Consider the following 12,877-nt stretch of genomic DNA (forward strand, 5'->3'; position numbering starts at 1 on the left):
CCGCGTTGCCTGCCTTCAGGAGCTTATATGCCTTCAGGAATAGAGACAGGGAGTCAAGACAAATTATCGCACTGGCATTTTTCTTGGTTCCTGCCTCTATTTTGACCCAATTTGGGCCCTGAAAATCCGGCCCTGCTTGAATGTTATAACAAATTTAGATGCGTAAAGAAGCAGAAAATGCCTGAAGATGGGAAGAGAGACTAAAATCTGACTTAGGTGAAAAAAGCCACAGCACCGCCAGAGTGGTTGGGGCAAGGTAAGCAGTGGAATGTATAGGCACACAGGCAAGGAAATGTCACGCATGAACCAGACTTGGTCAAAGGCAGGTGAGTGAATACTTTAGGTGCAACCTTTCCAGCCCGGTCTCTTTAGAGAAGTGAAGATTGAGAGGTGCCTTGATAGAGCTGTTCAATCTCATGCGGGGTCTCAACAGATTAGAGAATTAGAAATGGTTTCCATTGTTAGAAGGGTCAAAAATTAGAGTGCACAAATTTAAGGTGATTGGCAAAGGAAACAATGATGATAACTTGACCCAGAAACCGGTTTCATGCTGCCGTGAATTTACAGTGGGATCTTCTGGTGTCCGCGATGGTGGGTTGGAAAACCCGCAGGAGGCCAGCTTGAACATCATTTGTGTCCCGTTAATGGGATGCAGATGAATGCCCCACTCCTCACACCAGATTCACTGCAGTGCCGGCAGGAAAATACGTTGGCATGAAACACGTTTGGAACAACGTGTTGGGCAGATGTCGGGACTCACGTGAATAATGCTTGGGGCTGCCTCTGGCATTCAGGATGGAGGCAACCTGTAACCCTGGATCTAGGAACGGCACAGCAGTGGGTGAGGGGTGCATCTGCAGGTGGACCTACCAGATTTGGTGTCCTGGAGGGAGTCCATCTTCCAGCCTCAGATTGTTCCTGGAGGTTCACACCATCTAGGTCAGCCCTGACAATGAATACGGCATAAAACGGTGTGTTAGTTGACATTTAAATGTTAAGCCATTAAAATATTTGATCGTTTGCTTTCTTCAAAAAGTCTTCTAAAATTGGTATTGATCTACTGCATCAAGTAAGATGCACTTACAGTCAGAAAAGAAGCTTCAAAGACATGATAAAGCAAGAGTTATTCTATGATGTGGCAAGGATAAATTTGTATGTAATATAATTAATATCTCTCAACAGCTGAACAAAGATGCTTCCTCACCTGTGAATCAAAAGAAACTAAGGAAGTTGTATACATGAAACGAATCGTCCATGATGGAACACTTTGTTCCTACAGCGATCACCATGATATTTGTGTTCGAGGTGATTGTGTGGTGAGTAATGTGATCATTGTGTTAATGTAGAATTAGATAATGTAAAGTCGCAAGTTTTTCTCGGATTCTGTCAAACAAGCATTCTACCTGGCCCACTATGTGCTCAATAACTCAAATGGATACTGATACTACAGACAAACAACAATCATTTAAAGGTCATAATTGATAAATGAAATTTTACTGAAGGTAAATATTTTAAGCTGTTCCATATTATTATCTGTTATGTGCTATTCACATACACAAGAAGCCTTCCATTTACAGTAGTACATGGTTAGTACAGTTGCTTCACAGCACCAGGTACCCAGGTTCGATTCCCGGCTTGGGTCACTGTCTGTGTGGAGTCTGCATGTTCTCCCTGTGTCTATGTAGGTTTCTCACGGGTGTCCCGACTTCCTCTCACAAGTCCCGAAAGATGTGCTGTTGGGTGAATTGGACATTCTGAATTCTCCCTCTGTGTACCCACACAGGCGCCAGAATGTGGCGACTAGGGGATTTTCACAGTAACTTCATTGCAGTGTTAATGTAAACCTACTTGTGACAATAAAGATTATTATTATTTTTTTTTTTTAAAAATAATTTTTATTGAAATTTTTGAAAAATGTATAACAACAAAACAATAATGATAACAATAATAAACACCCCCGGACCCGTTACAACGCATATAATGAGCCCCCCACCCTCCCCCCCCAAACCCGATGAACAACAAAAATGATTATTATTATTTAAAAAGCATCGTCCAATTCTGTGGCTTTCTTCATAGTGAATCAGGTTGATCATACGGTGAAATGTGCAACTTGCTGTTTAACAGAAGTGAAACAATGTTTTCTCCCATATCCAGTTATGGGACTATTGGTTGACATTGGTTGACATTCCCGTACCAGCCTCCCCGGACAGGCGCCGGAATGTGGTGACTAGGGGCTTTTCACAGTAACTTCATTGAAGCCTACTCGTGACAATAAGTGATTTTTATTTTTTCATTTCAGTTGTAGAAAAGTTATTCATGGGGCACAATTGTTCACCACTGTAGGGAAAATGTGATGAGAGAATCTTGGAAAGAATGGCATGTCTTAGCAAACTGATTGAATTCCTCAAGGAGGTTCATATGTTGATAGATGAAGGAACGACATTAGGGTTGGAATTTTAAACCACATCACCCCAGAATGAGGTGCCGCCCCTGCAGCTGTTTATCCTCTGCTGGTGACTCTTCCTAAATGGCCCAGAAAGCCTCTGCCATGAAATCTAAATTTCTGGCTTAATCTGGAAGTGCCACGTTTCTTTTAATTCTCATCCTGTTTTTTTTTTCTCCTGCTTTAAAGAAAAGCCTTATTTAGCCATTTCCTGTAGATAAAATATACATTTAGTTATTTTGGTCAGATTCACTAACTGCAGTAGTGGAATATCAGCGTAGGAAGCTCTTCACACTACTAAAGTTTGTATTTTTCAATCGTTTCAAATTGGCCAAATACTTTCCCATTATAGTAATAAAAGAAAACTAACTAAAATAAAGTGTAACCTCTATATATACCCAGATAATATATGTGCACCATCTTGTCAGCCGTCTGCTTGGGAGACTGTGCCAGTTTTTAGAGAATAGAGCCAAGGAAGTAGTGCTTTTGAAAGTGAAAAACCACAGCATCTTTAGTTAATAAAGACAGGAGCAAAATATTTCCTTCAACTCAAATATTCTTGGCAAAACTAAGCCCATCAAGGATCTGTTTCTTTCTTTGTGAACATTGAATTAGGTCTAATAAAAATTCAAATGGGATTCAGAATAATTTTTCATCTACAGGACTGCCTTGCCACAAAAATTTAAGGTTTATAAAACAAGGTTTATAAGGTTTATAAATAGTTATAAAACAGCCTCAAGGGAAAGGTTGGGCTATTCTGAAATTGAGCTTCGGGTCTCACCTCAGCTCCATAAGACCTTAAGGCCATAAGATTCAGGAGCAGAGTAGGCCATTCAGCCTATCGAGTCTGCTCCACCATTCAATGAGATCATGACTGAACTGAAATGACAGTCCTCAACTCCACTTTCCTGCCTTACCCCCATAACCTTTGATTCCGTCACTGATTAAAAATCTGTCTATCTCAGCTTTGAACATACTTTCTTTTAATAAATTTAGAGTACCCAATTATTTTTTTCCAATTAAGGAACAATTTAGCTTGGCCAATCCACCTATCCTGCACATCCTTGGGTTGTGGGGGCGAAACCCACGCAAACACGGGGAGAACATGCAAACTCCACACGAACAGTGACCCAGAGCCGGGATCGAACCTGGGACCTCGGCACCGTGAGGCCGCAGGGCTAACCCACTGTCAATCCACCTAACCTGCACATCTTTGGGTTATGGGGTGAGATCCACGCAGACACAGGGAGATTGTGCCAACTCCGCACAGACAGTGACCTGGGACAAGGATCGAACCCGGGTTCTCAGTGCCATAGGCAGCAGTGCCAACTACTGCACCACTGTGCCGCCCTGCCTTGAACATACTTTATTACCCAGCCTCTGCAGTAAAGGATTCCATTGATTCATTACCATCTGAGAGAAGAAATTCCTCCTCACATCTGTCTTAAATGGGTGACTCCTTACTCTAAAATTATGCCCTCTCTCACAAGAGAAAACAACTTCTCAGCATCTACTGTGCGAAGCCCCCTGAGAATCCTATATGTCTCTATAAGATCACCTCTCATTCTTCTAAACATCAATAAGTACAGGCCCAACCTCTCTGCATAAGAAAATCCCTCCATACCTAGGATCAACCTAATGAACCTTCTTAGGACTGCCTCCAATGCCAGTATATATTCCCTTAGGTAAAGAAACCAAAACTACAAATTGGGGGAGGTTGTCCCACCTTCATAGGCAGCTTGCCCCATGAGAAAAAGCAGTTTTGGCTTCCTGATAGTGGCCCTGAAGTAAGTTCTGGGAGGAGGGCTAGATCAGATAATAGTGAGAGGGGTTGGCTTCAGCGACTGCGGAGTCGGAGGGTATAATTCTTGCTCATCCCCTTGGCTCTACAGAAAATGTAATTTTAAAATGCGTCTAACATTTACCTATTTTTGGCAGCCCAAGTAGCTACCAAAGAATCCAGACTGAAACAAACCCAGCATGTGCCTTGGTTATCAATAATTAATTTTATAGAGGGGTCTTAAACATATATTTGGGCCCTTAGTAACATGTTTAAAGAGCCAAACATCTGTTTCAGGCAAGCGTGTGATTTTCTAGCACAGATTGGGTGCATGGCAGCCTGCTTAATTGGTCTGCTTTGAACAATATTATACATTCGACAAAGGTAGAACACAAACCTATTACATCCTCCTGATGCCCAACTTTAGTTAGTTAGAGAGCATAAGGCGGAAAGGAAGAATTCAGTGAGAATTTTTATTTTATGATATATTTATTTACTCACTTTAATATTTTGACAACATTTTTGGACTAGTTACAGTTAGGTCAGTTCTACCATTTCCTGAAAAGCCTCTGAACAGGTTTACACCTCAGATGTTATTTATCCATATCATACAAATTGATCTCCCTTCTCTGATAGAAAAGGAATCCACACAATCCCACAAAAACATTTCTGCTTTATTTTTACAATAGAAATACTAGCTTAGTGCTGCCGCATGTAAATGAGGAATGTTTAGTGTACAGCTGTAATAGCTCGCAATTAACTCTTTTTCTCAATGCATCGCTAACTGGGACTCTAACTAGGTTTTGTTGATCAGACATACATTTGTGCTCTACCTGGGAAAGCATTTAAATTTTTTCTTAAATATTTGGAAACTTAAAGATAGTCTGTTGCCAATTGGACTCGGTTCCAACACACAAAATAAAGACTTGCCAATATTTCCTTTTTCTCAACATTTCGTGGTGACTGGCCTTATGAGGCAGCTAGAAAGATGATTGAGTAATAGGATGAAGCAGTATTGTTAAAATATTGATGCAATTTTTTTGTATGCCTCCTTGGATCCTGTCTGCACTAATGATTGGAAAATTGTTCAATTTCTTTGAGGTCAGCAATCATATAGGTAGTGGCCTTGCAAAGAATACCCAGCATAGAGTGTGCCCGCTAACCAGCAGTGGATTTAGGCTTATTTTTAGTTTTAAACTTGTCCCTGGCAAATTTCAGAGTGAAATAACTGATTAAAATAATATATGTACTTTGCATATGTACTGAGTTGTTTGAATATATCTCCAGGGGCTGGTTTAGCTCACTGGGCTAAATCGCTGGCTTTTAAAGCAGGCCAGCAGCACGGTTCGATTCCCGTTCGCCTCCCCGGACAGGCACCTGAATGTGGCGACTAGGGGCTTTTCACAGTAACTTCATTGAAGCCTACTCGTGACAATAAAGTGATTTTCATTTTCATTTCATTTCAAAGTAGTAAACTATACTGGATAATGGGACACAGTCTGAGGATATTTATCTGCCAGATCTTTACAGAGTGCAATGGATAAAATGGAAGGATCTTGGGAATTGCAGAGGGGTCCACGGATGTGAAATTCATTAGAAAATGATTAGCTAGTTTCAACATCTACTATTGCTAGACTAAAACAGGGGTAACTCTATCTCAGCGAGTATGTCTGGCATTAATGGCTTTCTTTGATATTAATGCTTATCTTTATAAAGAGCCTGTTAATAATACTCTCAAACGCTGCAAAATGTAATGTCTAGTGCTCTTTTGATGTTTCAGAAAGTGGGCTGTGATAAAGTCCTGGGTTCCATTAAGAAGGAAGACAAATGTGGGGTGTGTGGCGGCGATAATTCTCACTGCAACGTGATCAAAGGGACTTTTTCCAGAGCAGCAAAGAAGCCAGGTCAGCGTGTTATTATTTATATCTTTAAAATTTTCAAAAATAAAACTGGAACACAGCACCTCTGATCATTCAAAAATAAAAATTAAGTCCGGAAAGGAGAGTTGAAACGATTGGTTTATTACCAAGGTAACGTATATACAAGTAACAGTCCCAGTCCCAGTCAGGACTGCTCTGCAGCTTGGCTCCAACCTCGGCCGACTTTTAAAGTCCAGAGTTAACTATACCCTCAGCGGGGGAACTTGTACTCCATGAGGTTCATGGGGAGATTAATCGGGTCGTCCACATGGGGGTTATAACAGTGTCATGTACGGTGGGTGAGAGATTATGGCCAAAACACATCCTCACTGATTCTAGCAGCCCTAATGCTATACCACACACTAATGAGCATTGATTGGCATGAGGAAGGACTTGATGAGCTTACCAGTCAATCAAGATTGCCTAGAAGCACTCCAGTCACAGCGCTGCAGTGATCAGAAGAGGTACTGCAGGGAGCTATCTGGAGTCCCAGAAACTGAAAGATAAATAAGTGGCAGGGTTCCCAGGGCAGGGGGTATAGAGAACTTCTGGGGGGTTTGCGAGGGGGCCGATCAGGATCTCAGGAGATAGACTGGGGGGAGGTGCATGCAGGATGTTCACTGGGCTTTAAGGTGAGGGTGTCCCCGGTCAGAAGGACCTTCTGATGGAGGTGCCCCTCCTCCAAACCCACCCCTCACTACCCTTTCCAGCCGAGATCAAACTGCCGATTTGCGGTGCGGGGCTGGGTACTGGCTGGGTACCTTCATATCGGGCCGCCCGCTGAAGATGACGGCCCGATAGCGGGATTCCCTGGGAAAATTTGCATGGCATGGCATCTCGCTTTACAACCGCAGGGGGATTATAAAACTGCCGCAATTCAGCTCCGGCGGGAGAATATAGTCTCCCAAACAGAGAATCCACCCCTGTGTGCCTGATGTTGAGCAGCACAATAAGACGTTTGCAATCATCCTCAGGACACTATGCCAGTGTACGGTGGCTAGCAAGACCAAGCTGCCCAAGATCACCCTTCAGTGATGCTCCCTCTCCGGAATTAGCTGCCTTGAGCCAGCAGACAACTCATTGCACAGAGTGAGCAGCGAAGCTTCTTGCAGTACAAGCCCCCGGAGCATTTCAACACAGCAAAAGGATAGACATAGCTCGGTACAAAGCAAAAGTCTCATCAGAAGTATTAGGAGCCGGACAGGTTGGAATCAACTCTCAGAGGAAAGAAAATCAGTACAGTTACATAATCTTCAGCTTTACAAATAACAAAGGAAAGGCTTACATTTATATAAAGGCCTTTCAGGATCTCAGAACATCGTAAACGTCCTTTACAGCTAATGAGGTACTCCTGAAGTGTGGTCACTATTGTAATGTTGCAGATGTGGCAACCAGTTATCACACAACAAGCTCCCACAAGCAGCAATGTGATAATGACCAGAAACCCTTTTCATTTTTGATGTTGATTGAGGGACAAATATTAGTCAGGACAATGGAGATAACTCCCATGTTCTACTTCAAATTAATGTCACGGGACCATTTATGTTCACCTGAGAAGACCTCTATTTCACATCTCATCCGAAATTCATCTCTGAGAGTGCAGCACTCTCTCAGCAATGAACTGAAGTGTTAACCCCACCATCTAATGACTCAGCTACAAGAGTGCTAAACACTGAACCAGCATTGACACTTGAAGTAAGGGTTAATAAATCAATAAGAGCCCCTTCAGTACACCATCTCTTAGTGTAGGCCTATTTGAATTGTTATGTACTGCCAGAGCAGTTACTTTGGGTGTAGGATTAAACTGATTACACCGGCTGCATAAAGCAAGGAAACCTCTCTATATTTGAACAGTGAATTTATGTCAATTAGCCTTGTAGGACTCTGATAGGTGTAAAATTTTTAATATTAAAACGTTAAGAAAACTTGAAACTAGAGCAGTAAGGATATAAATTGATCCAAATTTGCAAAGCTTAAAATTTCTGCAATCTTTTAGGTCAAATTACAGTGTAACAAGGGTGTAATTACTGTACTGAAGATAAGGAGAAAATACAAGGCAACTTCACATCCATATCCCGGAAGAATATTAACCCCAGGATATTGGCAGTTCACTTGTCACCTCAATGATAATTTTGGTATTTTGTTCGAATGTTAAGACAAGTCATTTCACATAAAATGTTTGACGTACCTTTTAACATTATATTTGGTTACTATTTTCCTCTGATCTGAAAGGCTATGTGAAGATGTTTGAAATTCCAGCCGGAGCGAGACATCTGTCTATTCAGGAAATAAGTGCATCTCCGCATTCCATTGGTAAGTCTACCCTAAGTCTTCCCCAAACTGAACCTTAAGTATGAAACCTCATAAGAATTCCAGAAGTAATAAGGGAAACCAATTCTGCTTGAAGAGCTAATTTGAATCGACCATGTTTATTTAAACATAATTCTCCCCAACTATAATGTTCTTTGCAAAATACAGGGGTGGGATTCTCCGACCCTCCCACTGGGTCGGAGAATCGCCGGGGGGCGGCGTGAATCCCGCCCCGTCGCTCCGACGCCAGCTGCTGAATTCTCCGGCAGCGATTTTCGGGCGGGGATCGCACAGTGTCGGTCGGGGGTCGTTGGCAGCAGCCCCCCGGCAAACCTCCGGGCCCCGATGGGCCGAGCAGCCACCCACCAGGTCCGCCATCAGGTCCCGCCGGCGTGAAATAGACATGGTTCATCCCGGCGGGACCTGGCTTGTCGGCTGTCTAGAGGGGTCCTCGGGGGGTGCGGGGGGATCCGGCCCCGAGGGGGGCCCCCACGGTGGCCTGGCACGTGATCAGGGCCAACCAATCTGCGGCGGGCCTGTGCCGTGGGGGCACTCTTTCCCTCCGCGCTGGCCTCAGTAAGGGTCCGCCATGGCCGGCACAGAGAAGAAACCCCCTGCGCATGCGCAGGAAAGACGCCGGCGGTTCTGTGCATGTGCCAGAACACGCCGGCAGTCCTGCGTATGTGCCAACTCGGGCTGGCCGGCGGCGGCCGTTCGGCGCCAATTGGCGCGGCACCAACTCCTCTAGCGCCGGCCTAGCCCCCGGAAGTGCGGAGGATTCCACTTTGAAATGTGTTAATAGGTATTTACAACATCAGCAAAAGAAACCATTCTATTTAAGATTCACAGCGCAGCAGGAGGATTTTCCCAGTGTTTTTTGTGTTTAATATTTTTAAAGTATTTCAAATGCTATTTTTAGTGAAAGTTAGTATTAAAATTTACCTGATGTTAGAGAAGTTAATTTTGCGGTTTGAAGTTAATGTAATTATGACGCTTACTTGACACAAACTCTAATAATTATTTTGTTTCATTTACGAAGTAATCAAGAACCAAGTCACAGGACATTTTATTTTGAATGGAGGGAATGATTTGCCTGATTCTAAAACTTTCATTGAAATGGGGGTGATATGGGAGTATTCTAACAATGATGACAAGGAATCTTTGCAAACTGTTGGACCCCTCCATGACGGAATAGTTGCACTGGTAAGATTACACTCCAGTTACTTCTGGTATGGACACAATTACACTTGGTTAGCGGCATTAACACAATGTAACATCCTTACTAGCAGGAGCAAATGTAGACACTAAACAGGAATTGAGACAAAATCTGGGAAAGGTGAAAAAGGGCAAGAACTCTGAAGAGACTCTGAAGATGACCCACTGCTGTTTATTAGATTGCTGGAGGCAGAAAAACCACGATATGTGGAATACAAAAAGAAAGAAAGTTGAACACGAGACAGTTTGAATATAAGCAGTTTTGATTTGTTCATATTTCTCCGAAATCCTTACACGACCACTGTTTTTGCCAGCTGGTGATTTATTTGTACGCTCCCAGGTGGGTGGCCTTGGCCAACCCACTGCAAGTGAAAACGGAGAATTTAGTGTTCCAGCCAAAACCCAATTCACTTTCAGTGGCACCAGAGAGTTGCAGTCAGGGACAAGGACGTAGATTTTTGTGCCTATCTTCTTGTGCTCTCCCATTCCCCAAAGCATGCCTTTTTCCATTTACCTTACTCCACCATCACCTGAAGTGCTGCTTTCTCTGCCCAATAAAACAACACTCTAGCCTCTCCCTTGCTTCAGTAAGTATTTCTTTGACCTGTAAGTATTTCTATAACTGATTTGGATTCCACCAAGGCCACTCAACACCTGAACCCATTGCATCTTTTGTTCAAACTGGGACAAAAGAGCTGGGGCGGATTCTCCCCTACCCGGCGGGGCGGGGGGGTCCCGGCGTAGTGGAGTGGCGCCAACCACTCTGGCGTCGGGCCTCCCCAAAGGTGCAGAATTCTCCGCTCCTTTAGGGGCCAAGCCCTCACATTGAGGGGCTAGGCCCGCGCCGGAGTAGTTGGCACCAGTCGCCGGCACCAACGGCCTTTGACGCCTGCCGCTCGGCGCCGGGGTTGGTCGAAAGGCCTTCGCCGGTTCGCGCATGCGCCAGTGCGTCCGCTGCCTCTGACGTCACCACTGGCGCATGCACGCTGGGGGATTCTCTTCCGCCTCCGCCATGGTGGAGGCCGTGGCGGCGGCGGAAGAAAAAGAGTGCTCCTACGGTACTGGCCCGCCCGCCGATCGGTGGGCCCCGATCGCTGGCCTGGCCACCGTGGGGGCACTCCCCGGGATCCTGGGAGGGGCGCGGGGCCCGCTCGCGCCGCCGATCCCGCCGCCACCAGAGGTGGTTCAAACCACAGCGGCGGGATTGGCCTCTCAGCGGCGTGACATCGGCCCAACCCAGGGGAGGGAGAATCTACGCAGGGGACTCGCCGATCGGCGGGGCGTGATTCCCGCCCCAGCAATTCCCTGGTGGCGGAGAATTTCTGCCACGGCGGGGGCGGGATTTTCGGCAGCCCCGGGCGATTCTCCGACCCTGCGGGGGGTCGGAGAATTTCGCCCCTGAACTCTGGAAGGGAGGCGAGAGACACTGCCCTTCACATCAAGGTAGCATTTAACAGAGTGTGCCATCAAGGAGCCCTGGTAAAATCAAAGTCACCAGGAATCAGTTGGAAAGCTTTCCACAAAGGAAGGTGGTTATGGTTGTAATTGTTGAGGTAATCTCAGTCCTAGGACATCACTGCACATACTCTGCACAGTGGTGTCCAAGGTCCAATCATCTTCAGTTGATTAATTAATTAATTTATTTATTTTTTAATAATTTAGAGTACCCAATTCATTTTTCCAATTAAGGGACAATTTGGCATGGCCAATCCACCTAACCTGCCCACCTTTGGGTTGTGGGGGCGAAACCCATGCAAACACGGGGAGAATGTGCAAACTCCACACAGACAGCAGATGATTCATTAACGACTGCCCCTCCATCATTTAAGGTCAGGAGTGAGGATGTTAAGGGCAGCATCGTGGCGCAGTGGGTTAGCTCTGGGCCTCATGGCGCCGGGGTCCCAGGTCACTGTTTGTGTGGAGTTTGCACGTTCCCCCCGTGTTTGCATGGATTTCGCCCCCACAACCCAAAGATGTGCAGGATAGGTGGATTGAACATGCTAAATTGCCCCTTAATTGGAAAAAATGAATTGGGCACACAAAATTTATTTTTAAAAAAGGAGTGAGGATGTTCGCTGAAGATTGCACAATGCTCAGTACCATTCCTAACTCCTCAGTTACTGAAGCAGTCAGGCTTGGGCCAATAAGTGGCAATTAATATTCAGGATGGGCAACTGCCAGACAATGACTATCTCCAACAAGAAAGAATCTAACCATCATCCCTTGCCATTCAATGGCATTACCATCTCTGAATCGCCCACTATCAACATCCTAGGAGTTACCATTGACCAGAAATTGAAATTGTCTCGACCAGCCATATAAATGGCTATAAGAGCATTCAGCCTCTGATCTTCGGGTAAGCGTTCTGCAAGGCGGCCTTCAGGATGCACAGCAACGCAGAATGGCCGAGCAGAAACTGATAGACAAGTTCCGCACACATATGTACTGCCTCAACCCGGACCTTGGATTCATGTCGCATTACATTCACACACACCCCCGCCCCCCCCCTGACCTGGGCTTGTGAAATCCTACCAACTGTCCTGGCTTGAGACAATTCACACCTCTTTAACCTGTGATTATCCCTCTCACCAGTCTCTCTGTCTGGACCTGTAAAGTCTTAATTACCTGCAAAGACTCTCATTCAAAGCATCGTCTTGCATCATTGACTTTGTCTATATATGTGTTTCTGGAGCCCACCTCTTCATTCACCTGAAGAAGGAGCTGCGCGCCGAAAGCTAGTGATTCAAAACAAACCTGATGGACTTTAACCTGGTGTTGTAAGACTTCTTATTGTGCTACCCCAGTCAAACACTGGCATCTCCAGATCATTAATAAACTTTATTTAGCTTATCTAAAACTCTGGTAATCACAGATTGTACAGACAGACCTCGACTTAACGATATTCAAGTTACAATAAATGATACTGACGACGTTTATAAATTGACATCCTGGTTTGACTTTACATCGCAAGTTTCGACTTTACGACACCATGCCAGTGAGCAAGCTCAAACATTCACAATCTTCTGCGCTGCCCATCGCCCAGACTCACGATGCTCCGTTGCTGTTCTGACGCATTTTTACTTCGCGAATCTTTGTGTGTCCAAACATTTCTTAAAACTTATATTTATTGCAGTATCACTTTTGTCATAATGGATTGAGTACATAATTCTGGGTTATTTTGGTGAAAATAGGATATCGGATTTTGGTTCA

General features: G+C 44.7%; 1 protein-coding gene across 1 annotated transcript in view; it reads left to right on the forward strand.

Annotated features, from left to right (window-relative positions):
* Positions 1-12,877, forward strand: part of LOC119965245 (A disintegrin and metalloproteinase with thrombospondin motifs 2-like) — a 274,960-nt gene that overhangs the window by 236,784 nt on the left and 25,299 nt on the right. The window contains exons 13-16 of the mRNA XM_038795731.1: positions 1,183-1,316; positions 6,004-6,127; positions 8,375-8,455; positions 9,492-9,655. Coding sequence (XP_038651659.1) covers positions 1,183-1,316; positions 6,004-6,127; positions 8,375-8,455; positions 9,492-9,655 — 503 coding nt within the window. The remainder of the gene's footprint in view (positions 1-1,182; positions 1,317-6,003; positions 6,128-8,374; positions 8,456-9,491; positions 9,656-12,877) is intronic.

This window comes from Scyliorhinus canicula, chromosome 4 (assembly GCF_902713615.1).
Source record: "Scyliorhinus canicula chromosome 4, sScyCan1.1, whole genome shotgun sequence".
Taxonomy (NCBI): domain Eukaryota; kingdom Metazoa; phylum Chordata; class Chondrichthyes; order Carcharhiniformes; family Scyliorhinidae; genus Scyliorhinus; species Scyliorhinus canicula.